The sequence below is a fragment of the Rhinolophus sinicus genome, linkage group LG01, assembly GCF_036562045.2.
Source record: "Rhinolophus sinicus isolate RSC01 linkage group LG01, ASM3656204v1, whole genome shotgun sequence".
NCBI classification, from domain to species: domain Eukaryota; kingdom Metazoa; phylum Chordata; class Mammalia; order Chiroptera; family Rhinolophidae; genus Rhinolophus; species Rhinolophus sinicus.
In genome coordinates, this window is record NC_133751.1 from 91,317,356 (window position 1) to 91,341,426 (window position 24,071).

General features: G+C 35.2%; 1 protein-coding gene across 1 annotated transcript in view; it reads left to right on the top strand.

Annotated features, from left to right (window-relative positions):
* The window catches only part of GBE1 (1,4-alpha-glucan branching enzyme 1), a 253,758-nt gene that overhangs the window by 65,798 nt on the left and 163,889 nt on the right, over nucleotides 1-24,071 (top strand). Inside the window, exon 3 of the mRNA XM_019732062.2 lies at nucleotides 21,508-21,623. Coding sequence (XP_019587621.2) covers nucleotides 21,508-21,623 — 116 coding nt within the window. The remainder of the gene's footprint in view (nucleotides 1-21,507; nucleotides 21,624-24,071) is intronic.

The following is a 24,071-nucleotide window of genomic DNA, read 5'->3' on the forward strand; positions in this document are numbered from 1 at the left end:
CATCTAGTAGTAAAGTAAAATTGAAATTTTGATGCCATTCTAAGTACTTAGGGCCATTTCTGTATACTTTTCAGGTAAAATAAATGATTAAATATTCTATTTTATAAAGATATTTTGGGAACTAAAGAATTATATGATGCTATTTTCCTAAGTACTTTCTAAAATCAAAACGGCTCTTAGAATACAATTTAGTACTAATTATATATACAATATAGTATTTCTTAATACTTATTTTGAGGATTTTTTGATTGCTTATTAATTTTGGTGAGACTTTGTGTGTTTATTTTTAAGCCAGCGGTGTTAAAATGAAGCTTTTGAAGTGTATTTCCAGAGAACCTATAATTGATTTAAATGATACATGAGATTTTTTTGTCAAACTGAACTGAGCTAGAAAAAAAATCTCTTATAATAGCTGTATTTAGATTTTAATGAAACTAGGCAGAAAGGAGACTAAAGTGAATTTCCTTTTTAGTCTTTTAAATGAAAAAGTGCATCATTTGTCCTATATATCTTACTCATCATCAGTCATAGCAAAGCATTCATTCCCATGAGACAGATAATGGATTCAGAGAGCCGAGAGGAATGGAAGATTGTCATTCAATGCAGATGAGTTTTAGTAATTTTCTTATCATGAGAAATTGGGTTGCAGAACCTTAAGATTTGGAATTAAGTTGCTATAGATATATTTAATTAAAATTAGATTGCTTTAACCTTTCTTTAAGTTAGAAATAGGTTTAAAATCTTAAATTTATGGTTAGTTTGTATTTAACTTGTATTCAGGACTTGCCTTTAATAGGGATTCTTTATAAATTTCAGCCTTAAAAAGGTACATTTTAATTGAAGTATTTCAGTGAACATTATAAAGAAAGTTTATGAAAGGATTTTATAACTTAGTATATTGGATCAAAGTATGGTTTACTTTTCTTCTCATGGAGAAAGTAGCCAAACTCATCAAACCAACCCGAAAACTGAGAACAACAGGGGTACGTGCCTTCTCAACTCTCCTAACACTTCACCAGTACAGCTCCTTAATCATTATGAATTATTTTTCCTGGTGTTTTAGTTTCATCACCTGATGGATTGGTTTCTCATTTATAATACCATCCAGTTTACGGTACTTTTCTAAAGTTAAAGCATACGAAGAATGATATTAACGAAGTAGAAAAGCAAACATAAATGAGAATATATATTGTGCACAAATGTTTGCCAAATTTGCAAACTCTACTATTACGGAATAGGTTTTAGGTTAACTAGGGGAAATCAGAGTGCCCCAAGCTCATTCTGTGGTCCTTACTAATTGTGCACTCTTAGCCCAAGACATTAAAAAAAAGTAAGTTGAATACAGAAGGATATATACCGTGTTTCCCCCAAAATAATACCTAGCCAGACCATCAACTCTAATGCATCTTTTGGAGCAAAAATTAATATAAGACCTGGTTTATATTATATTATATTATATTATATTATATTATATTATATTATACCTGGTCTTATATTAAAATAAGACTGGATCTTATATTAATTTTTGCTCCAAAAGACGCATTAAAGCTGATGGTCTGGCTAGGTCTTATTTTCAGGGAAACATGGTAGTCAACTAATCTTGACCATACCCCCCAGCTCTGGAATCAAACCCCTTATTTCAGGACATAGGGGGTCCCTGTTCTCAGTGGACACTGAGGTTTGGGCTGTGTTTGGCGCCACGCCGATTCTCCTGTGTGAGAAAAGCCAGAGGACTAGAGATGGAGCCCAGGACTGATAAATGCTGCTGCAACTCCAGTGTATGATCAGGCCCATGGCTCCTGTTGATCAGCTTGTCACTGATCCCTTTTTTTGAAGGGTTAGTAAATCACAAGAGAGATTTTTTTTTACTGGCTTATTTTCTCTAAAGACCTACTTAGATGAATAGTAATATTACCTTAAGTGCTTTCTTTATAGCTTTATCTATCTTGGGAATTAACTTTTTTTTGTGTGGCTAGATTATATCGACTATTGTAAAATACCTCAGATTAATTATTAATTGTACATTTTAAATAAAAAAAAATAAACTCTATCAAAAGGTAAGGCGATCCATTATGACTTTCATTTCCTTTGTAAAGGAAAAGCTTCTATAGAAAATGGCCCATATTTGTTCTCCTTTTTCTTCCTCTTCACAGGGTGAGTTAATCACAAACTGAAATCTCCTATAAATACACCATCATTACCCAGAAGGTAATTGTAACATTTTAGAATTGTTAATCTTTTCTTAATGAAGACAGAGATTCAGTCACTCTTAGAGGCTTAGTAAGAAATCATGGTTACGTTAGGCATACAGACAATGGGAATGTACTGTTTTTACAAACAGATGGATTCCCTTCACCTGGAGTTGATGTTGTTTCACACCTTCATCTTCGGCCCGGCAGGAAGGGCCTGCGATCTACAATGTTGTAGTGCAGGAAAGATCAGATGAAATTGTGTAGGTGAGAGCTCTCAGCACACCGCTTGACATCTAGTACCTTCACAATAAATATTTCTTTCCAAACTCATTTTTGCCTCTATCTGGCATTTTCTAAAGTTTACATGGAGAATATGAGCATTATCATCTAGTTTGTCAAAATGTGCCCTTGCTGGGCTACCTTTCGAAGGTGTGGGCTCTCTTGCAAGGCTTATTGGTGGTGGTGGGATTGTCCTAAATTGAAAGCATATCAAAATCATTATATGGAAAAAGGGGGGTGTCCCTGGTCAAACCTACTGTTAAGTTTCTCTAGGATAAATTTTGTTTTTTATTAGGGAATTTGGATTCATTTCTTCACCAAATGTTTTAGTATTTTGTTTATAAGTCACTAGAACAATATTAATAGAAGTTGAAGGTAGAACCATGAAAAGCTCACATTTGGCAATGTAAGGTGAGAAAGAAGCAGTGGTGAAGGCTTGAGACAAGAAACAGCAGTAGGAAAATGAGAAGAGTGTCCTATCATAAGACAGCAAGAGGAGAGGGCTTTTCAAGGAAGAGATGGATACATACTGTACAGTATTATTATATGTCTACATAATATCTAACATGTAGGGAAAACTTAACTGTGCAGTATGAGTTTGATAGAGACTATTTCGCCAAGTCTTCCTAATAATTCAGTGAGGTAAATGTTATTACCGTCCTCGTTTTCCAGATAAGCACATTGGGACTTAGACTGTGGAACTCATGCTGTGCCAGAGCCAGGATTTCATTCAAGGCATTTGGGTTTTGTGCAGTAACTCCTGAAATCGAGAAGAGTTGATGACCATGAGCTTTAAGGAAAGTGAGTTTCCAGTTGCAACTTTTCTTTGCAGTGCTAGGAAGTGTCCCTTCACAGAGAGTTGTTTCTGTATTTTACAGACACAGAAATTCAAATTCAAGAAGTTATGTAACCTGCCAAACGTCACATATCTAGTACAGAGTAAATCAATAGGTTTAGCTACAGATATTCTACACGTATTTATTCTATTAAGGCTTTGCTTACCAATGGCATCCCAATTTCATACCCTTGAAATACATGTAACTCTGATGATATACATCTGAAACTCATGTTTATGTCTCTATAAGCTGACTTAGAGTTTTGGAATAATTTTATATCTAAACTGTAAGATGTCAGTGTTGTGTGTGTGTGTGTGTTTAACACTATATATGTATAATATAATGGATATATAAGTAATTGAATGGTTTACAATCTTTGCCTTTGAGCTGTGAGACAGGAAAATTAAAAAAATGGACTGACTTGAAAGAGAACATATATGTATGTTATACATATATATATATACATATACATACATATACACATATATATTAATATGTATATAATATACACATATATTTATTTTTTCAGTATTCAAAGAATCAAACTTCATTTTATTAAGCTCATTGTTTTTAACCTTGGCTACCATTTTTCAAATCCAAACTTATTTGGCTATATCTGTCTTTTACAGTTTCCCTTGATTGTTTTTATTTCATGAATTTCACCTTTTAAGGTGATTCTGAAACTAATCTTGAAAGAAGCTTCAAGAAATTATACTTGTTTGTTGTCTGACACAGCCTGATGATGAATTGAATGCAGTGAGTGAGGGAAAGTTAGGAATCGAGTTGTAGACCATAATGTTCAATCAATGTCATTTATTTTAAGATACACACAAACACACACAATACACACAATGTTTTGTTTCTGTTAATAAAAGTAAATATATGTGTGAATGTGTGTGTGTGTGTGTGTGTGTGTGTGTGTTGAAGTTGGTACTGAAGGAGAATCAGTTGACTTGTGTGCACTGTCCTCTTGGCTGCTATTTCTATATCTAGCTGTTGCTGTCTTACTTGATTGGTAGTGCTACATCTGAGATCCAGTCCATTCATTTATTTGGGAACCTTAATAAGAGGAATTCAGAGAGAAAGTGTGCACATAGAGTTAGGACCAAAGGGATGTACATATGACCTTGATTGGTTGTGAGTGTCTACGGGGTATTAGAGGCCTTGGGCCTACATTGTGTCAGGTAGGGCAGCATTTCCCGTAGTCGTGAAGATCTCCTTACTGTGTTCAGTAGAGACCGGGGCAGGCAGAGAGAAAGCAGATAGTTCTCTGTCTCCAGAGTATCACATTCACAGGATTTGTGCCGTGGACAGATGGCCTATGATCAAGAGAGGATGAAGAGAGTTCAGTCTGTTCAAAAAGTGTACAGTGGCCTAGTCCGCCAGTGATGGGGGAGAGTGTTGAAAGATGAGGAGGCAGAGCCTTGCAGGCTCTGTTAAGAGGCGTTTGAAAGTGGCAAAAACATTGTAATGGTTTTGTTTCAAATTTTAGAGTCTTGAATTTGATCAGTACAATAGTTAAGGAAAACATGATTATTCATTTTGACTTCATTAACTTAGAAGCCAGGGAACCTTGTAATAGTTAAGTGGTTTAAATGTTCTTTATTTTAATGTAATTGCCTTAATGGCAGTCAGATTTATCCTTGAATATCTTAAACCTTCATATAACTTGCCAGTATTTTCCTGAAATTGGGTCTCTGATTTCTGAAATGGGAGTGGGGAAAGATGTGAAAATTGATGGCCTGAAGCTTTTTAAAATCCAAATTGAAACTTGTACTACAAAGAGAGAAGTTTAACCTGAGAGTTTATGCCTATATCAGCATGACATACAGTAGTAGCAATTGAAGTTTTCTCACACCCCATGGATCTAATAAACACATTGGTTCATTTAAAAAGCGATTCAATTTTCTTGGATTTTGGATTTCAGAGAAGAGGGAGCATAGCCTAATGAATTATGTCCTATGTGTGTTATCAATATAGAAATCACATATAGAGGTCTATTTTAGATTCTACTTGTGTTTAGATATGGGTAATTAGGCGTTTTGTGAATCTTTAGATTAATAACCTATTGAGCATTTTAGAAGATTGCCTTTTTTTGTGATAACATTTAATTATATATAAATAAGGTTAATTATATATAATTTTTAATATATATGGTACATACTTTTATAACAAAATTTTGTAATCTTTTTAACTTAATATATTATTAATCTAATATGTTATTAAACAGTTCCACAAAAAATTGATCTTCTGAAATATATTTATTACATAAATTATACATAGTATTTTTGGAGTTTTGAACATAAAGGAGAAAATCAAGATCTGTCTTAAAATACAAGTAAATAATCCATGTTTCCTTTAATTACTATAATTTTGCTTTTAAGCTATGTCTATATAATTTAATTACTGATCTATATTAATTTGAAACATCAATAAAATGAATTACTTAGATTTTTATGCCTTTTAATCACTTGCACTATTGGCTAGATATAGGTACATTTTAAAAATAATTTTAGTGCATAATGAAGTCTTATTAAGAAAATACCATTTATATTCACTTACAAAATTAAAAAAAATGATTTTTTTTGGTTAAATCTGTTCTTTATTAAATTTCCAATTGCCAAGTTACTTTATGATCTCGATTTGGCAGAAAAAGTTGAAAATGTATTCTTTCAGTAGAAGCTTGAGTTTATGTGAGGTACTGTGCTAGGCGTTGGGATACAAACATGAATGAAATTTGACCCCTACCTTCAGATAGCTTATCATCAAAAACCTATATAGACACATTTAAATTAAGTGCTATAATAGATTCTGGTTTTAGGCTATCTGTGGGAAGTTCAGAGGAGGAGTACTCACTCTTACTTGGTGCACTAGTCAGCTATAAACACAATAATGCTGTGTAACACATTATCCCAAACTCAGTGCGTGAGAACAATAAGCATTGATTTCTCACTCATGTATGATCGGATCTTCTAGGGTGACTGTTTTTTTAGAGGTCTTGATATTGATGTAGATGATGTTGGATCTGCTGGCAGTTTCTAGATGTGGGCAGGAATCGTGTCTTGTGAAGCCGAAGAATGACACATGGACCAGGGAGAGGCAAAACGTTTTTAAAAGATGATAGTTTATTAGAGGCAGGAGAAGAGGTTGCAGCTCCCGAGTGGGAGGAGGTCCAGAATAGGGGTGCCCAGTGACTGAGGCAAAAGCTCTTATTTTTATATCTTCCCTGCCTGTTTGGGGGAGAGGGCTGGAGCCTTCTAATGGAATTCATCTATCAGGTTTGTCCTGTTTGCCCATCCTGAAGGGATTAACAACTAACCCATTCCTATCTATCAGAGCTGCTCCTTTGTCTGGCCAGAAGGGATTTGACATTATCTGTTAAACTCAAGGTGTATTCTCATGTCTCCTTCCTGGAGTGAAGGAGAAGGTCCAGACCTGGAGTTTCAGGGTATGGCAGTTTTTTTGTTTATTCCCCCAGGGACCCTCCTGTCTACCTAGCAGCATGCTGACTATCCTGTCTCAGTATGCTTAAGGAAAGTCATGGGTTAGCAATCAAGATTTTTTTTTGGTGAAGGATGAGGCTGCTGATGAGGGACGGGGGAGTTGTTGCAAAATATTAACAAAATTCTTCATATAAAAGGTACAAAGATTGCTATAGCAGCATTTTCCTGTTCTAAACTCCATGATGCCAGGTATTCCAGACTGAATGAGACCTCTGGATCCAAATGATACAGTATGACATGATTTTATCTCTTTGATGTCTACTCTAGATCCCTTGCTGTAAGCTCTTCAGTCATTCTTTTCCTGAAAGTTTCATCTCTGAACCTTGTTCTTCTACGACATTTGCCCTGTAAATCTGCAATGTTGGTCACATCCAACTGTCTAATTTCTGTGGTCCTGCACAACTTCTAGATACCATGAGAACAATCACATGGCCATGGGAACTGTTGCTTCTACAGGTTCAGGGCTATTAAGACTCCACAGAAATCATTTGCACATCCCGCAGTCTGGTCTTTGTTACATCCTCCGCAGTAGCTATTTCAGTTTCACCATTCTTGTCAGAATCCCCATCCCCCACTTTTAGTATGGACTTGTCATTCTCATTAGCATAACACTTGCCCTTGCTTTTCAGAGAAAATAGAAGCTAGCAGAAAGGAAAATTTCAACTGTTACATTTCCCTAAAACAATCTCTGTATCTGTATTCATCCTTCCCATGGGCTTTCAAAAGTTAGTAGGAGAAATTGATGTCACGAATCCATATATTGAATCCCTTTCTTTTCTTTATTGATATGGTAAATGTTTACCTCTTATTTTTCCTGCCATCCTCTTCCTCTGCTGCCTCATTTTTCTTTGCTCACATCTTTCCTTCCTTAAATATATTGGGAAACTAAAGAAAATCCTTCTTTTAATTCTCTGTCAGATTTCTAGAATGATATTGTAGATTGTTGGTTACCAAACCTTTGTGTGCATAGCAAAAATGTAGGGAGCTTTATAAAAGTGCAGACGTACTCTTGGATCTCATTCAAGGACCTGGGGTGGACTCATGGTTTTTATCTCTTAAAAACGGCCAGATTGGGGAACTGCTGTCATAAACGAATATATACAGACAGGGGTAATGCTGACCATGTAGCATGTGGAAAAGTTTACAAAATTGTAAGTTAATAAAAGTATTATGCTAAGTGAAATAAGTCAGACAGAAAAAGTCGAGAAGCATATGATTTCACTGATATGTGGTATATAAAACCGAAAACAACAAAAGCACAAGAAAAACAAATGAAGAAACAAAAACTCATAGACACAGACAATAGTTTAGTGGTTACCAGAGGGTAAGGGGAGAGGGGAGTGGTAGATGAGGGTAAAGGGGATCAAATATATGGTGATGGCAGGAGAACTGACTCTGGGTGGTGAACACACAATGGGATTTATAGATGATGTGATACAGAATTGTACACCTGAAACCTATGAAACTTGACTAACAATTGTCACCCCAATAAACTTTAATTAAGAAAAAAAAAAAAAACTGTGTATACACATACTTTTATATATAACTCATGTTATGGATACATGTATGTGTACATAAATACCTATGTTGTCAAAAAGATAATTTTATACTAAGGCACTAATTATGTAGGGGGCTTGGGTTTATGAGTTTTTGTCTTTTTTATTATATTTTTGTTTTTTATTCTACATGGTAGTCAGGAGTTCTAAATGCCACTGAAAGCTCATGGAAGTTGAAGTATGAAGATAACAGTTGGAATTGAAAAGTTGGAGGTTGCTGGTGACTTTGCCAGAATGTTTAAGAAACATTTTAGGGGCTGAAGAGATGAGAGGAAGTGGAAAGAGTAGTCAAGAAGTTTGGCTATCGAGGGCAGGAGACTTGCTGGAGGGAAGCTTGGTTCAAAAGGAAGGTTTTCTTCATTGTCTTTGATGCTACATCATAATTAACAAAAGCATCGATCAATTCATTATATTTGAATGCTGAAAGTAAGGAGCCTGAAGAGAGAGCATGTTTGTAAACCTCAAAACACTAGAACATAACTGAAAACAGACAAAAGGAAAAGATGGAGTGAAGGAATTAGCTTTGAACACAAGGAAAAAAAATCCTCTTCCTCACAGACTGAAGGGAAGTAGATGAAGATAGGAAGTAGGTTTGAAAGTAGAAAGGTGAGGGAGATCTTGCCGGATGGTTCCAGTTTTCTCTGTGGATTGATTACAAGACCATGTCTTCACTGCAAGGAGGGGGAGTGTATATGTGTATCTCTCTGTGGACATACTGGAAACTACGCAGTAGAAGGAGTCGTTTTTACTATTGAATCTCTCTCTCTCTCTCTCTCTCTCTCTCTCTCTCTCTCTCTCCCCCCCTCTCTCTCCCTCTCTCTCTCCCTCTCTCTCTCCCTCTCCCTCTCCTCTTTTTTCCTCTCCCTCTTTTTCTGTCCCTGACTTTTACTTTGTGGTTCTCCTCCCTGAGTCAACACACCAAGGCTAATGCTAGACGTACTGTGAACAGTGACAAAACACCCATTGAGAGTTAAGGTTGAGTGTCCAGGGAGCAGCCTGAACCACGTGCCCTCTCACTTGCGTGGCTGGGGACGGTGCCTTGTCTGGGCATTGTGGTCCAGAGCGGCCAACCTTTGACAGACTTACAGAGCCCTCTCTCTGGCATAACTGCCACAGACCTCCCTGTCAGTTTCAAGGCTTGCTCACACATATTGTTGAGCTTTTCTGTTAAGAAAAAAACACGCATGCAAATTTGTTTCCTAAGGCATAAGATTCCAGAAGAATAGCTGTAATTGATAGAATAAAAATCGACCTAGTTAAGAGTCCAATATGTGCTACGCATATTTCTAATGCAGACAGATTGCTATGTAGATTGTTTATGGGTGTCCTACAGGGTAAGAGCTCATACAAACACACACAGAAGTCAGACTAACATGGATTCAAATTCTGGCTGTCACTTGATAGCTATGGAACTTGGGCTTATTGCTTTCCCTCTTTGAATCTGTTTCCTCATTCATCGAATGAAATGTGTACTACTTTATAGGGCTTTTGAGATATTGAATCAGATATTCAATGTCAAGCTCTAAGCACAATCCATAACTACTGCTGCTGCCATCAATGTCACCAAGTCACCCTGTTTTTTTTTTTTTTTGTTGTTGTTGTTGTTATTGTAATGACTTTTATTCTTATTTCTTCTAGCACAATACAACTTTCCATTCCTGTATGATTAGTTTTGAGACAGCCTCTGCTTAATCCATGTTTTTCTTTTTCTTAACTGAGTGGGTTGTATGATAGTTTTTAGATCTTTATAGGACTTTTCCAGAGTCTAAGATACATTCTAACATCAGCAGCAGTAGCTTGGTATGCTTTTGTTGGTCATCACCCATAAACCTACTGCTAATCTGGGCTCCAGAAGGAAAATAGTACATTTTTCTCTCCTTATTAGTCTGTTCCACCCCCACCCGCCCACACACACCCCAAGTCCTGTTATATGGTCAAGTTGTTCTCCCTTTGCAAAGCCTTGAAACATTCAGTCATTTTCTCTTCAAAAAGTCTTCAGCTGTCCGACTTGGCCCTTTATTCTACTTATTGACCAAGTTATCTTCTCAGTATTAAATTTTCATACATGTCTCCCTATGTGGTTTTTCCTTTACAATATCTCTGATAGATTCTGATTTTAGTGTAGGTAAAAGATCAATAGAAATGAACAGAGAAAGGCAACCTGACCTTTAAAATATTTTTATTTTTTAACAGCTTCATTGAGCTATAATTCACACACCATGCACCTTACCTATTTAAAGTGTACAGTTCCATGGTTTTTAATATATTCAATACAGAATTGTGCAACGGTATCAACAATCAATTTTAGAACATTTTCATCACCGCAAAAGAAACCCTTTATCTGTCATCCCGCAATGTTCCCATCCCTCTTCTACCTCTAGGTAGCTGCTTATCTACCTTCTTTCTCATTGAATTTCCCTGTCCTGGATACTTTATATTAAATAGAATCGTATAATATGTGGTGTTTTGTGACCGGCTTCTTTCACTTTGCATAATGTCTTCAATGTTCCATGCTTTAGCATGTATAAGGATTTCATTTCTTTTTATGGCCAGATTCCATTGTCTAGATATGCAACATCTTTTTTATCTATTCACTAGTGATAGACAGTTGTGCTGTTTTTTGACTATTATAAGTAATGCTACCATGAACATTTATATACATGTTTTTGTGTGGCCATATGTTTTCATTTCTCTTGGTTATATAACTAGGCATGGAATTGCTGTTTCAAATGGTAATTCTGTCTTTAGCTTTTGAGGAAATTCCAGACTGTTCCAAGGTGGCTGTACTGCTTGACATACCTACAGCAGTACATGAGAGTTTCCTTTTCTCCACATCCTCTCCAACAATTATTATCCGTCCTTTGGACGGTTGCCTTCCTAGTGAATGAAGTGGTTTCTTATTGTGGTTTTGATTTGCATTTTCCTAATAACTAATGAGGATGAGCACTTTGTTTTTCATGTGCTTATTATCCATTTCTACGTCTTTGTAGATCAGATCCTTTGCTCATTTAAAAAAAAAAATGGCTATTTGTCTCTTATTAGTGAGTTGTGAATGTTCTTTATGTATTCTGTACTTAAGTCCCTTATCAGATATGTGGTTTTCTCTTTCTGTGGATTATCTTTTTACTTTCTTGATAGTGTCCTTTGACACGTTTTTAATTTTGAAGAAGTCCAGTTTATCTTTTTTTTTTCTTTCTTTCTTTTGTTACTTGTACTTGTGGTGCCGTATTTAAGAACTGAGGACACAGAGAGTTACTCCTGTGTTTTGTTCTAAGGGTATTATAATCTTAGTTCTTACAGTTAAGTCTTGCATCCGTTTTGAGTTAGTTTTGTACAGATAGCACCCAACTTAAGATGGTTCGATTTAAGGTTTTTCAACTTTGTGATGGTTGGAAACCAAGATGCATTCAGTAGAAAATGTATTTTGAATTTTGATCTTTTCCCAGGCTAACAATATGTGTTAAGATACTCTCGTGATGTTGGGCAGAGGCACTCAGCAGCAGCTCCCGGTCAGCCACGTGATCATGAGGGTAAACAACTGCTACTCTAAGTGTGCTGTGTTGCTGGAGTATTTTGGATATTGTCTTTTGTGTTTCAGTACAGTATTTAATAAATAGGCTTTGTGTTAGATGATTTTGCCAAACTTAAGGCTCACATAAGTGTTCTGAGCATGAAGCTATGATGACCCCTAGTGTAGGGAGATTAAGTGTACTTTCAACCTGTGATAATTTCAGCTTATGATGGGCTTATTAAGATGTATCCCCATTGTAAGTTGAGGGGCATCTGTATATATTTTGAGGTAAGGGTCCAAATTTATCCTTTTATGTATAAAGAGATCCAGTTGTCTTAGGACTCTTTGTTAAAAAAATTATCCTTTCCCTATTGAATGGTCTTGGTCACCCTTGTCAAAAATCAACGGACCACGGATACATGGATTTATTTCTGTTATATTGCTCGCCATGTTAGTAAATACTAATTTACTTCTGTAAGTGGCTGCAGGGTTAGGAGAAAGACCTATGTGATTGCTTTCCTGATTACTGTTGGTGTCTCCCATGCCCCAACACCAGGCAGTGGTTAAGGTAGAACATTATAAGATTAAAGATTACGTTTTAGGTAGTAGAGAAGAATTCCTAATGTCAAATAAAATTTATGACTCCTGGGGAATTCATAAGTGGATTCAACTGCAATCAATAGTTGTGCAACATATAACAGTGAGCTGGAGTTTGTGCTGTAAGAGAGAGAGCCCTCTCCTTACCCCCATGTTTGCTGACATCGCGGGATATAGTTCAGTGTAGTAGCTAGTTAAAACATAACTGAGGGCCATGCTTGTCCCATGGGGTACCATGGCTTCCTCTGATTATTGACCATATTGCATTAGTACCACTTTCCCATACTTTTTGCTTCCTACTCTGTCCTAATTCATGTTCTTTCAAAGCAAATAATATACCTCTTCTCAGCTATAACCATTAATTGTCCTCTGCTTTACAGTCACTGAGAGATTATAAAATAAAAGGATGGTCAAATCTAGACCCAAAACAAACTCAGGTAAAATTGCATAAAGATCAATAATATAAGTCACAGCAAAGATAAATGCCATTATTCCTAGGCCTCAAATAATGTTTACTTTTGTTCAAGTATTGTTGGCAAGAATTGTTAGAAATTGGATAAATTTTCAGACCCACTTGTTGTGATAGAATTTAATATACTCTTAACTTGTAATGGCCAAGTATACTAAAAATAAATGGAGAATTTGAAATAGATTGCATATTTTTAAGGATCTATGGGCTATTTACAAAGACAGATCACAAATTACAGCAGTGAGTTTTTGCGTGGTAGACTAACCTGGAGAGTAAGAGGTGAGGGGGCTCAGCTAGCTGGGGCAGGTAATTCAACCAGAGCAGGTTTGCTTTTGCATGTTTTATACAGAGGGGGCCAAAAAATGTGTACACATTTTAAGAAAGGGAAAAATCTGTATTAAAATTGTAATATTTGATATGTACTGATAACAAAAGATGAATACAAGTCATGTGTATACATTTTTTTTCTTTTGGCACCCTTCCGCCCCCCTCCCCCCTGTAGTTTCTATGTTGGAGTTTTCCATAAAATTATATTTTGAAATAATTGAAAGGTTTATATTGCTAAAAACAAATAGATTGGTAAATAAATAGCTAGATTGATTGCCCCTGTATTCAGCCATAAAGTACACCCCATTATTCAATGCATTTCAGTAAAACTAGCAATAAATGAAAAAATTTGAAAGAAAATATAATACATACCTCCCAATATATCCCAAGTAACAATAGGATTAAGAGAATAATGAAAAAGTTATAATCATAGCCTGTTTTGTAAAAAAAATGAAAACACTATGGAAAGCTATCTGTTACAGCTAGGACAGTAACAACAGGCAACTTTTCTCATGTTGGTCCCCTGTCTGATCTACAGAACACAGAAAGTGATTTGAATGCCTGTTTTCCTAACTCTCCCAAGAAAGGTACAGAAGGAGTACTGTGCTAGATGCATTGAAGAGAAGTGAATTCATTGCATGCGCTGGGTCCTTAAGGCATTCGGGCTTAATTCTCATAGTGAACCCTGGTTGAGCAAGGCAGGTATGCCTTGCTTGTAAAATGATAATCCCGTGTTGATGAAGAGATGGGTAGTTAAACATTCTTATATGCTGCTGGTGGGGATATGAACTGGAGCTGCCTATCCAGAAAGTAGTCTGTTAATCTGTACTTAGAACCACAAATAAATTAAAATCTTATACCTCTTACCTGATAAAATCACTTTTATTGATAATGAGGAAAGGGGTTTGGACAAGTATTTGTGCACAGAGACGTCATAACAGTATTTCAATTTTTATTACGGAAATTTCTTGGTATATGGACAAATAGAGATGAGCTGTGTCTGAGCCTGTTTGGACTGCTCTACGGAATACTGTAGACTGGGTGGCTTATAAAGAACAGAAATACGTTTCTCACAGTTCCAGAGGCTGGGAAGTCTAAGATAAAGGTTCCAGTAGGTTTCGTTTTTGGTGAGAACCCTCTTCCTGGTTCATAGATGGCAGTTTTTTTTCTGTGTCCTCACATGGTGGAAGGGGGCAGGGACCTCTTTGGGGTCTCTTTTCAGAACACTAGACCCGTTCATGAGGGTTCTACTCTCATGACCTAATCACCTTCCTCCCTCCCTCCCCCCCCACTAAAGGCCCCACTTCCAAATACTGTGACATAGGTTCATTTAATTTAGTTTGTTTCCATTTTAAAGGATGTTTTTTTCTTTCTTTCCCCCTCTTTTAGACTTACTAAATTTTCTAATTTTACTGACTGTTTACCTGGTTTTATAGTTAAACTATAATAAGGTACAATCCTAGAGGATTACTAATCTGTGTTCTTTCTCCCTATATACGTAATCATTTCTTTCAATTTTTGGGGGTTATATTTTCAATCTCTTTCAAGTGACAAGCAACTACATATATTCATTTATCACCCTTTTTTTTTTCATAAAATGTATCATAATATAAACATGTTCCTGTAATAAAGAACCTTGGTTAATTCTATTTAAAGTCCCATTTGCCACACTTTTTTTTTCATCATGATGCTGTTTTCTTCTATGCATGCTTTTAATAAGTAAAGTTCTAGATATTCGGTTTGTTCCCTGATTTCCAGAAGCTGCATATCACTGGACGGAACACTATTCTTCTTTAAAACAATGAGATATTAGTATCCCATTGGTTCTGAACTTAGTAGTACTTTGACATACTTCAGATTTTGTTCTTGAAAAGCATAGCTAACCTAAACTAATGAATGTTAAGATCACTTGCCACTACAAAATGATGCTGGCGGCCTTATGCTCATTCCCAGGGTACCAGCTGTCAGCAGAGGTTGAACAAGGGTGATTCCCAGCTACTCAACTGAGGGGAAGAATTATCTGAAGGGTGAAAAGAGAAGGTGATCATAAAGCACAGGGGTATATATGCGAACGACAATTGTCCCCCACCCCCAAAGGCTGTGTGGTCCTCTCATAATCCTGGGTAAGGATTCGAATCTTGGACCTCAGGACTTATTGGTAACAGAGAGGAGGACACTTTCTTGACATGAGAGAAGTCCCCAATTTTCCATCTTGTCAAGCCAACTTTGCATTATAAATTTATAAATCTCTGTAAACTCTGCATGCTAGGAAGTTTGCAATAATTAAATAACATTGTATGATGAGGAAGGTGTTTGCTTGCTTTTAAGAGGTGATTTTCCAAATATTTAACAAGAGTTATGACATTCGGGAGACCCACCCAAATGGAAAATGAGTGAAACTTGCCATGTGAGCCAGTATTGGCCTTCGATTAGCTCTGCCTGCTGCACTCCCTGGGGACCTTACTTCACAGCTCAGTGGGGCCTGCGTGTGGCAGGGGTTGGCTCAAAGGCAGACCATGTTCTTCAGCACATTGGCATCTTCGTGAAAGGTGTAAGGCTCTACGTAGTCAGCTGGAACCATGCCAATCATGCATGCAGGAAACGTGTGCTAAACTCAAAAACTCTACGAAACGAGGTTGCTAAGTGCTGATGAAGAATAATACTTCATTGTGAGTTAAAGAGTTTGGGACTATTTGAAGGAAGCTGACATTTAAGAATTTTATGTGAGGATTATTACATTAGAAGAAGAAAGGTTGTTGGGTGTGAGATAAATATAGAGCTTGTGTGCCTGATGCAGTGACCTTAGTTAATGTTTGATCGCCTGTGCCGAATGTATGTTTGCAGTTCATATTAAACTGCACATCACGCACTGTTTCTTTCCCATATCTCGATTTAAATTTTGTCTGCTGGTTTTTGAGTCTATGGACAAATAGAATCTTTTGCATTATCAAATATGGTGAGGAAGTTCAACCTGTTCATAATAAAATTCCTATTAAATTTTTTGCGTTAAAAATATGTCAGGTTATCCTAACATGATAAACATCAAATGTCTTAGAAAATGCTATAATAAAATGATTTTTATAAGCAGGAAATACATTATTAAACCTAAACCTAGAATAACGAAATGCATTGTTTTGGGAGCACCTAACTATTGTTTTCTTTCATTAGTTTCAGGTGTACAAAACAATGTAATAAACGTTTATACCTCTCACAAAGTGATAATCCCCTCCCCCAATCTACTACCCCTCTGACATCCTATATAGCTGTTACAGTTCCACTGACTCTATTCCCTATGCTGTACTCCACATCTCATGACTATATATATATATATATATATATATATATATATATATATATATATGTATTTGACTATATATGTGGTTGATGTCCTCTGTTTAATAAAGGAGGTAACACTATTTTTAATGAAGGAGAGTGAGGAAAATTCAGGGCTGGAAAACAGTTGGAGAAAGAGTCAGGGAGGTGAAAGTCTGCTGATTTTATATATGTATATATATATTTACATATGTATTTATATATGTATATATATTTACATATACGTAAATATATTAAATGATAGTTGGCATACAATATTATTCAGCTTCAGCTTCAGGTGTACAGCACATTGGTCAGGCATCTACACTGTCCATAAAGTGGTCTCCCTAATAAGATGGGTCATGGGGATACGAAAGACAGTTTGGGGAATATAATCAATAATGGGGGTACCTAACTCTTAAACCAACGACTGTCTACTTTATGATAGGAAATGAAGTGTAGATAAGAAGATGAGTGAATATGTTAACATTTAAAAATAATATTACTTTTCTAGGTAAAAGCCTTCATACCTTTATTCATTTTGTGATCAGTGGTCCATACTTTAACCAATCTCTTTGTGAGAATATTTTAGAAAACTTTATTTATAGACATTAATAATGGTGTATTAAGTAATGGTGTTAATATATCTTATCTTTTCATGTTCCAATTTATCAATTTTTGTTCTCTCACATTAATACATTAAAAATCTCCTTAATATCTCAGATCTGTTCTATAATGCTTATCACACTGGTCACCTTCTGGGCTTTTTAACCCTATTCATTCCCACATCCTAAATTCTAAATTTCACGTGAGTAATATTTGCCCTGAAGGAATAGTAATGATATCTTTCTATTACAGACTTTCCTTGACCTATTGATTTAAAACATTATTTAATAGTCTGTAAATCTAATTTAATCTGGAAAATCACAATGCTATGAGTAGAGAGCACCTGAACACACCAATTGAACCAGGCAGTTGTTTCTAAAGCATGATTCCTAGGCCAGTGGTGTCAACATTTCCAGAGAATGTGCTAGAAATGCACATTATTAGGCTTCATTTCAGATCTACTGAGGGTGGGTTACAGCAATCTGTTTTCATAAGCTCAGATTGTTCAGTTGTGAGCTAGTGTGAGAACCACTGAGCTATACAAGACTCTCCGTGTAGTTCTGTGCTTGATGGAGAAGCAAATAATTATCACATGTGGCGATGGGATATTTTCAGTCCTTTCCTGAGGCCTAAATAGGGATGCAACCTGTATTTTAGAATTATTGTTATTATCGTTATGGTTATTATCACTTTATTTTCAGTTGTATTTAGGAACACAGCCTCATGACTTATTTCATAGGACATAAATTTCCCTAAAATTTGTCTTTCCACTTTTATTGTTTTGCCTTCTGTGTGTTTCTATTATAAATCGAATTTTATTTAAAAAAATTAACTTTATTTACTATTTTTATACTAATTATTTTATTTTTATTTTTAATTGTGTACTTCCACGATTAGCTCCTGTAATTATACCTAGATACACTTTAATGATATAAGTCCTTCTTTTACTAGCTGTTTAATTTTAAGTTTATAAAGCAGGTCCAAATCTAATGATTTTTCTGGTAATTCCATTTCTGGGCCTTACATATGTATAACCTGTGGAAGGAAACTCATATTCTTATTAACTATTTTGGGAGAACCATTTTAGGGAGAAACTGGTTTTTATTGGAAAAAATCTTTCATATACCTGCAGTATGGTAGAAGTGGGTATTTTGGTTGATGTCCGCTATTTAATAAAGGAAGTAACACTATTTTTAATGAAGGAGAGTGAGGAAGATTCAGGGCTGATAAAGGGTTGGAGAAAGAGTCAGGGAGGTGAAAGTCTCTGCTGATGCTATGGCCAGAGTGGGATTTACGTCAGGAGACAATTGTTTTATGCAGAAAGTTGAAATTGTTTCATGCTTGTGTGCCTTGCAAACCTGCCTCTCTTTCTCACATATGAAATCACTGGTATATTCTACATTACTTATGATGGTTGGTAAAATGGATTTTCTTTTGAGGTATATGGGAAGATATTCTAAGTCTTGCTTTTAGGGTTGGTAGTTAGGCAAGAAAAATGTACCTGCAGTGAAAGTCAACACCTGAGTTTCCATCAGGAAGAGGGGGGCTAATAGAATGAATGCTTGAAGATGATAGGAAAATCCTTTTGGATATGGTGACAGATAGCAGTTTAGTTTCATTCTTTTGCAAGTGGCTTTCCAATTTTCCCAGCACCATTTATTGAAGAGGCTTTCCTTAGAGGGTAAAGGGGATCAGCTATATGGTGATGGAAGGAGAACTGACTCTGTTTGGTGAACATACAATGTAATATATAGATGATGTATTACAGAATTGTACACTTGAAACCTATGCAATTGTACTAACCCTGTCATCCCAATAAATTTAATAAAAAAAGAAAAACATTTTTCACAACGTATAATTATAAGTAATCAACATGTGACTTAGATCTCTAAGCTAGTATAAAAAGAAAATGTGTCTCATTAGAAGTGTTTTTCTTTATACAAATATTAATACTTGTTTAAAGAGATTTTAAAACTCAAGTGACTGCAAGCTGAGAAACTAGTTCAATTGGTACTCAAAAACTATTATTCAAAACCTGTTTATTTTCACATTACTAAAAACAACTTTTAAGTAAATCTGTGTATGTAAATTTCCCATATAATTGAAGTTTCACTTTCAAAGTAACAAAATCTTATTTATTACATTTTTAGTGTATCCTATATTAGAAATTTTGCTACTCATTTTGATGTACTGTTACTCAATTTAATCATTCTTTTAGCTATGAGTATTGTTCTGAAAACTAATTTTGGGTTTTGCATTAAGCGAGGTCTACATTAAACACACTCAGTACATATTTAATGAATGATTGAATGAACTAATGAACTGTAGCCTTTATTTTCAGATCTAACTAACCAGGAAACGATCTGCTGCTTGTCTTAAGTTTATTAATTGTCTTAAGTGATTAGCTTAAAAAGAAATTCAGTAAATTTGTAAAGTGTTACAGGACTCAGATATTCATATTTCAATACTTTTTTTTTTTTTTTCTCTTTGTGCCCTACATTCTTTGCTTGGTAAAGAATGTTATACCATAAATAATTGATATGTATTTGAGGTTTTAGGGGCAGGAGAATATAATAACACAGTGCCTGTTGAGCTGCTCCTGAAGATAGACTGCCTTTAAACATTTGCGGGTTGTCTTCATGATGGGGAGTAGAGAATTATTTAGAAGGACCTTTATCTAAATGTTGTTCCTTACCCACACCTCTACCCATAGTGTTTAGACTGGTGGGGAGAGTGAAGATCCTTAGAACTGACAGGGTAAAAGAATTGATGTTTAAAGGAAGAAATCATGGCATTCAACAAACTTTCTGATGTTTTTATTGTCTCTTCAATTAAGAATCTAATGTCACAGCCTTGCAGTGTGTAGCATCATAGGGCTACTTAATTTTTTTTTTTAAACCACAAAATATTTTAGGCATAAACAAATAGGGAAAATGTAACAAGCATCTTTGTGTATACCAACTACCTTAAGAAATAACCTATTGCAGAGTTATTATTGAAGCTTCCCATGTTCCCTTTTCTCTGTGTGATGCCAAGTTATGTTATCAATTTATACCCTCAGCTGCAATGTTATTTTATATCCTGGCTGACTCCTGGTATTTTCAAACTCTTAAGATTTGCTAATCCAATGGATCAGAGATTGTATGTCCTTGTTGTTGTGATTTGTATTTCCTTAATTATCAGTGAGCTTGAGCATCATTATAGCTATTTATTGGCCATTCATATGTCCTCCCCTGAAAATCTTTACCCGTTTTTCTATTGGTGTGTTTTCTTTTTCTCATTGACTTACAGGTGTACATATATTTTAGATTCTCTTTCTTTCTTGGTATATTCATAACAAATATGTTTTCCCAGTTGCAGCTTGTCTTATCATTCTGTCTGTCTATTCATCCATCTCAAGAAGATAAGTTTATAATTATAGTGGTCAAATTTACTAGACTTTTCCTTAATGTTTGTGGATTTTTTTTCAATCTTGTTTAAAAAACATTTTTTAAACCCAGGATTACAAATATATTTTCCTGTATTTTCTTCTAAGCATTTTATAGTTTTCCCTGTCATATTTAAACATTATTGTATGTTCATATGATTCTTTGACATATTATTAGGTAAAGACTCATTTTTTCTCCAGATGGAAAACCAGCATCACTTATTAAACCGTGTGTCCTTTTTGCACTGATTTTTATGTCATCTTTACTAGATGTTTCCGTGTGTATGGGTCTGTTGTTGCTCATTTTGATTTTCTTTCAGGGTCTTCAATCCACCTTTCCTTTGCTCCCTAGAGTTTAATAACATTTTACCTCTTGTTTGAGGCATTTCTTTAGATTTTATGTCGGTTTATGTCAGTTCTCAAACTTGTGAATTGGGGTCAATGTAATATTATTTTAATTGTTTTTCATCATTTTTCTACCATGACATGTATCTTATCTAATTGCCTGGAAAGCATTTCTGTTTATTTTATTTTATTTTATATTATGTCCTTTGGTTGATGGTATTTCTTGAAAAATAACCCATCATTTTCTTTTACATTCTATTTATTGGTAGAGTTGAAAGTGTAATTGAAAATGTTGTAATCCTTAATATTCAAATGCAAAAGGCAAACTTTCAAATACATTTTAAAAAAATAAATTAAGATAAACTTTCTCTAAATGGCTGGTACAGTATTTTGTTTAATACCTTGGAAAACTTAATGATTTTTTTTTTTTTTTAGGCAATTTGATTCTGTGAAAGTAGGCAGCATATTATGCTTTGCTTGAAGTTCATTAAATGTCAGTCTGATCATGCTGTTGTTAACTGATCTTCTTTATTGTAATTTTTTTAAGATGATTGGAATCCATTTTCATACCCATATAAAAAACTGGAATATGGAAAATGGGAACTGTATATACCACCAAAGCAGAATAAATCTCAACTAATACCTCATGGATCCAAATTAAAGGTACTTTCTTCCCTCTTATTTTTATTTGAATTCATTTTCTTTTTACTCTGCTTGCAAAGTTTGGTTTAAAATATGAGAATGTATACAGATATGTGATAATCGAGGAAGAAAGTCTAAATGTTCAAATGGAGGAAATTTAAGAGAGGGCATCCACAAATTGGAATGTATTACATTAGAACTGTTTGTTGGGGTAGGTACCAAACTCAGTTGTGTTATTAACTTTGGAAACTTGATATAAGGAGTGATTGAGTAATTGTAATAGCTTAGCTTGGAAAACAGGAAGTATAATAGGAAATTGAAAGCTGTCTTTAAATCAGCAAATGTAGAGACAATTTTTACCTGTTAAGAGATTCTTGATAAAATTGACTTTGTGATGAGCCATGTGAATGTGGGGAGGTGATTGCTGCGTGGGAAACCCACGCGTTTTAGGACACGCTTCTGGTTCTTGCCCTTTCTGGTCTTTGGTATGGGAGTTCTTGTTTCTCCTGTTCTTCTGTGGGAAGGCCGTCTGCATTAGCCTGTCAGCACTCCGTCTGCTACAGCTGACAATGTGGTCTGCATTCCTAGTCTGCACAGCCCATTCCACCTCTCCTGTCTCCTCAAGGAGGCGCGACGGATGGGTCCTCAAGTCTGGATTGCAGATTTAAGGCATTTGATTAGATAACAAGCTGTCTAAATCCTTTAACATTTACTTGATTTTAGTCCATGCTCGTATGATTGTATAATATTTTCATGTCCCTGTTTCTCTTTCCCTTCCTTAGACATGCAGTAGCATCCATAGCATTTACCATGATAAATCCTGTGACTGAATTATTATTTTTATGGGCATTTGTTATTTAACAGCATTCATTCAGAGTTAAAGCATATTTAAAAATCAATATGGATTGTATGTTTGTTTTGCAGATTTTTTTTTTACAAATAATGAAATTATAAGTGTATCTAAAAATTACTGAATTATTACATAATATAGTTACCAGACGAGCATATTGTCTATAGTAAAGAGACATTTTAATATGGGATGGCAGCCAAGCTTCTTTTTAACCTGTAGTGAAAAGAGAAAAAGTAGCTACAGTATACAGTAAGAGGGATTTAAATTTAAAATAAATAAGCCCCTTTCCAGTATAAGCTTCAGAAGATCAGGGGCCTTTGCTGTTTTTTTTGGTTTATTTGTTTGTTTGTTTGTTTTTTTTTGCTAATACTGCATATTCTCTCTGTGCCTGGTACAGAGTAGGCACACAAGAAATAGTTATGGAATGGTAAAGCATTTTTAGGGCCAATCTTTGAAGAAATAAACCAAACAGCTTGATTCTTCTATGGTTTATAAAAGCCTGATTTTATGGCAATTGTGAGGCAAGGCAACTGTTGATTTCACTGTCACTTTAGACCTAATGGCCATATTTGTTTGTTTATTTAAGAACTAAACATACTAATTTTTTAAAGTGCTGAGAATTTTCTTTGCCTTCTTACATTCCGAAGCTCTGACACTGTTTCTACGTTTTGCATTAAATAATGAATAAATTTTTGTATGTTGTTTTTATACATGGGGAATAATACTTACTAGGAATGAATGATAACTGATATATATACTGGAAATAATAGTGGGTATGTGCCTCTCCCATCGGACTGCAAATCTTTTATACTTTCTGAATGTTTTGTGTCCCCCCACAAATTTTTATGTTGGAATCCTAATGCCTGAGGTGATGGTCCTAGTAGCTGGGGCTTTGGGAGGTGATTAGGTCATCAGGGTGCAACCCTCATGAATGGGTTTAGAGCCTTATAAAGGAGGCTGCAGAGAGACACACAACCCCTTCCGCCATGTGAAAATATAATACGTCTGTGACCCACAAGAGGGCTCAGCACCACACCATGCTGGCAACCCATTCTCAGACATTAATTGTCCAGAGATGTGAGACACACACACATGTTTGTGTTCATAAGCACCTACTCTGTGGTATTTTGTTATTGCAGCCCAAAGGGACTAATATGCTTTCTGTACTATGCTATGTACAACGCTGTGCTTTCTTTCAAAAATTAATTTTATTGTGTGAAATGAAATAATCCGATAATAAAAACAATGCGGCTTTAACATTTTCTCTTGGCTTTTAAAATCTATGTTTAATGGCAAATAAATGTTAAGCAAGTATCAAGTGGTGTTGTGTAATGGCTTCATTATTATTCTCTAAAAGTTTCAGTGAAGATAATTAACTGGAAATTTAGGATCAAAATATTATTTGTAGTGTTTAGATGTTTCATATGTTGAGGAAACATTTAGATGCTATTATGTTAATATGGTGATATAATTAGTTTTTCATTTATGGGAAATGCTGCATGAGAACTTCTTTGGAGGAGGGGTTACGTTCTCTATAAAAAATCAACTAACTTGAGGTTTTTGGCCTTTGAATCTGAAGTTGTCCCTAGGTAGAGTATCTTGGTAATTAAAATCTTGTT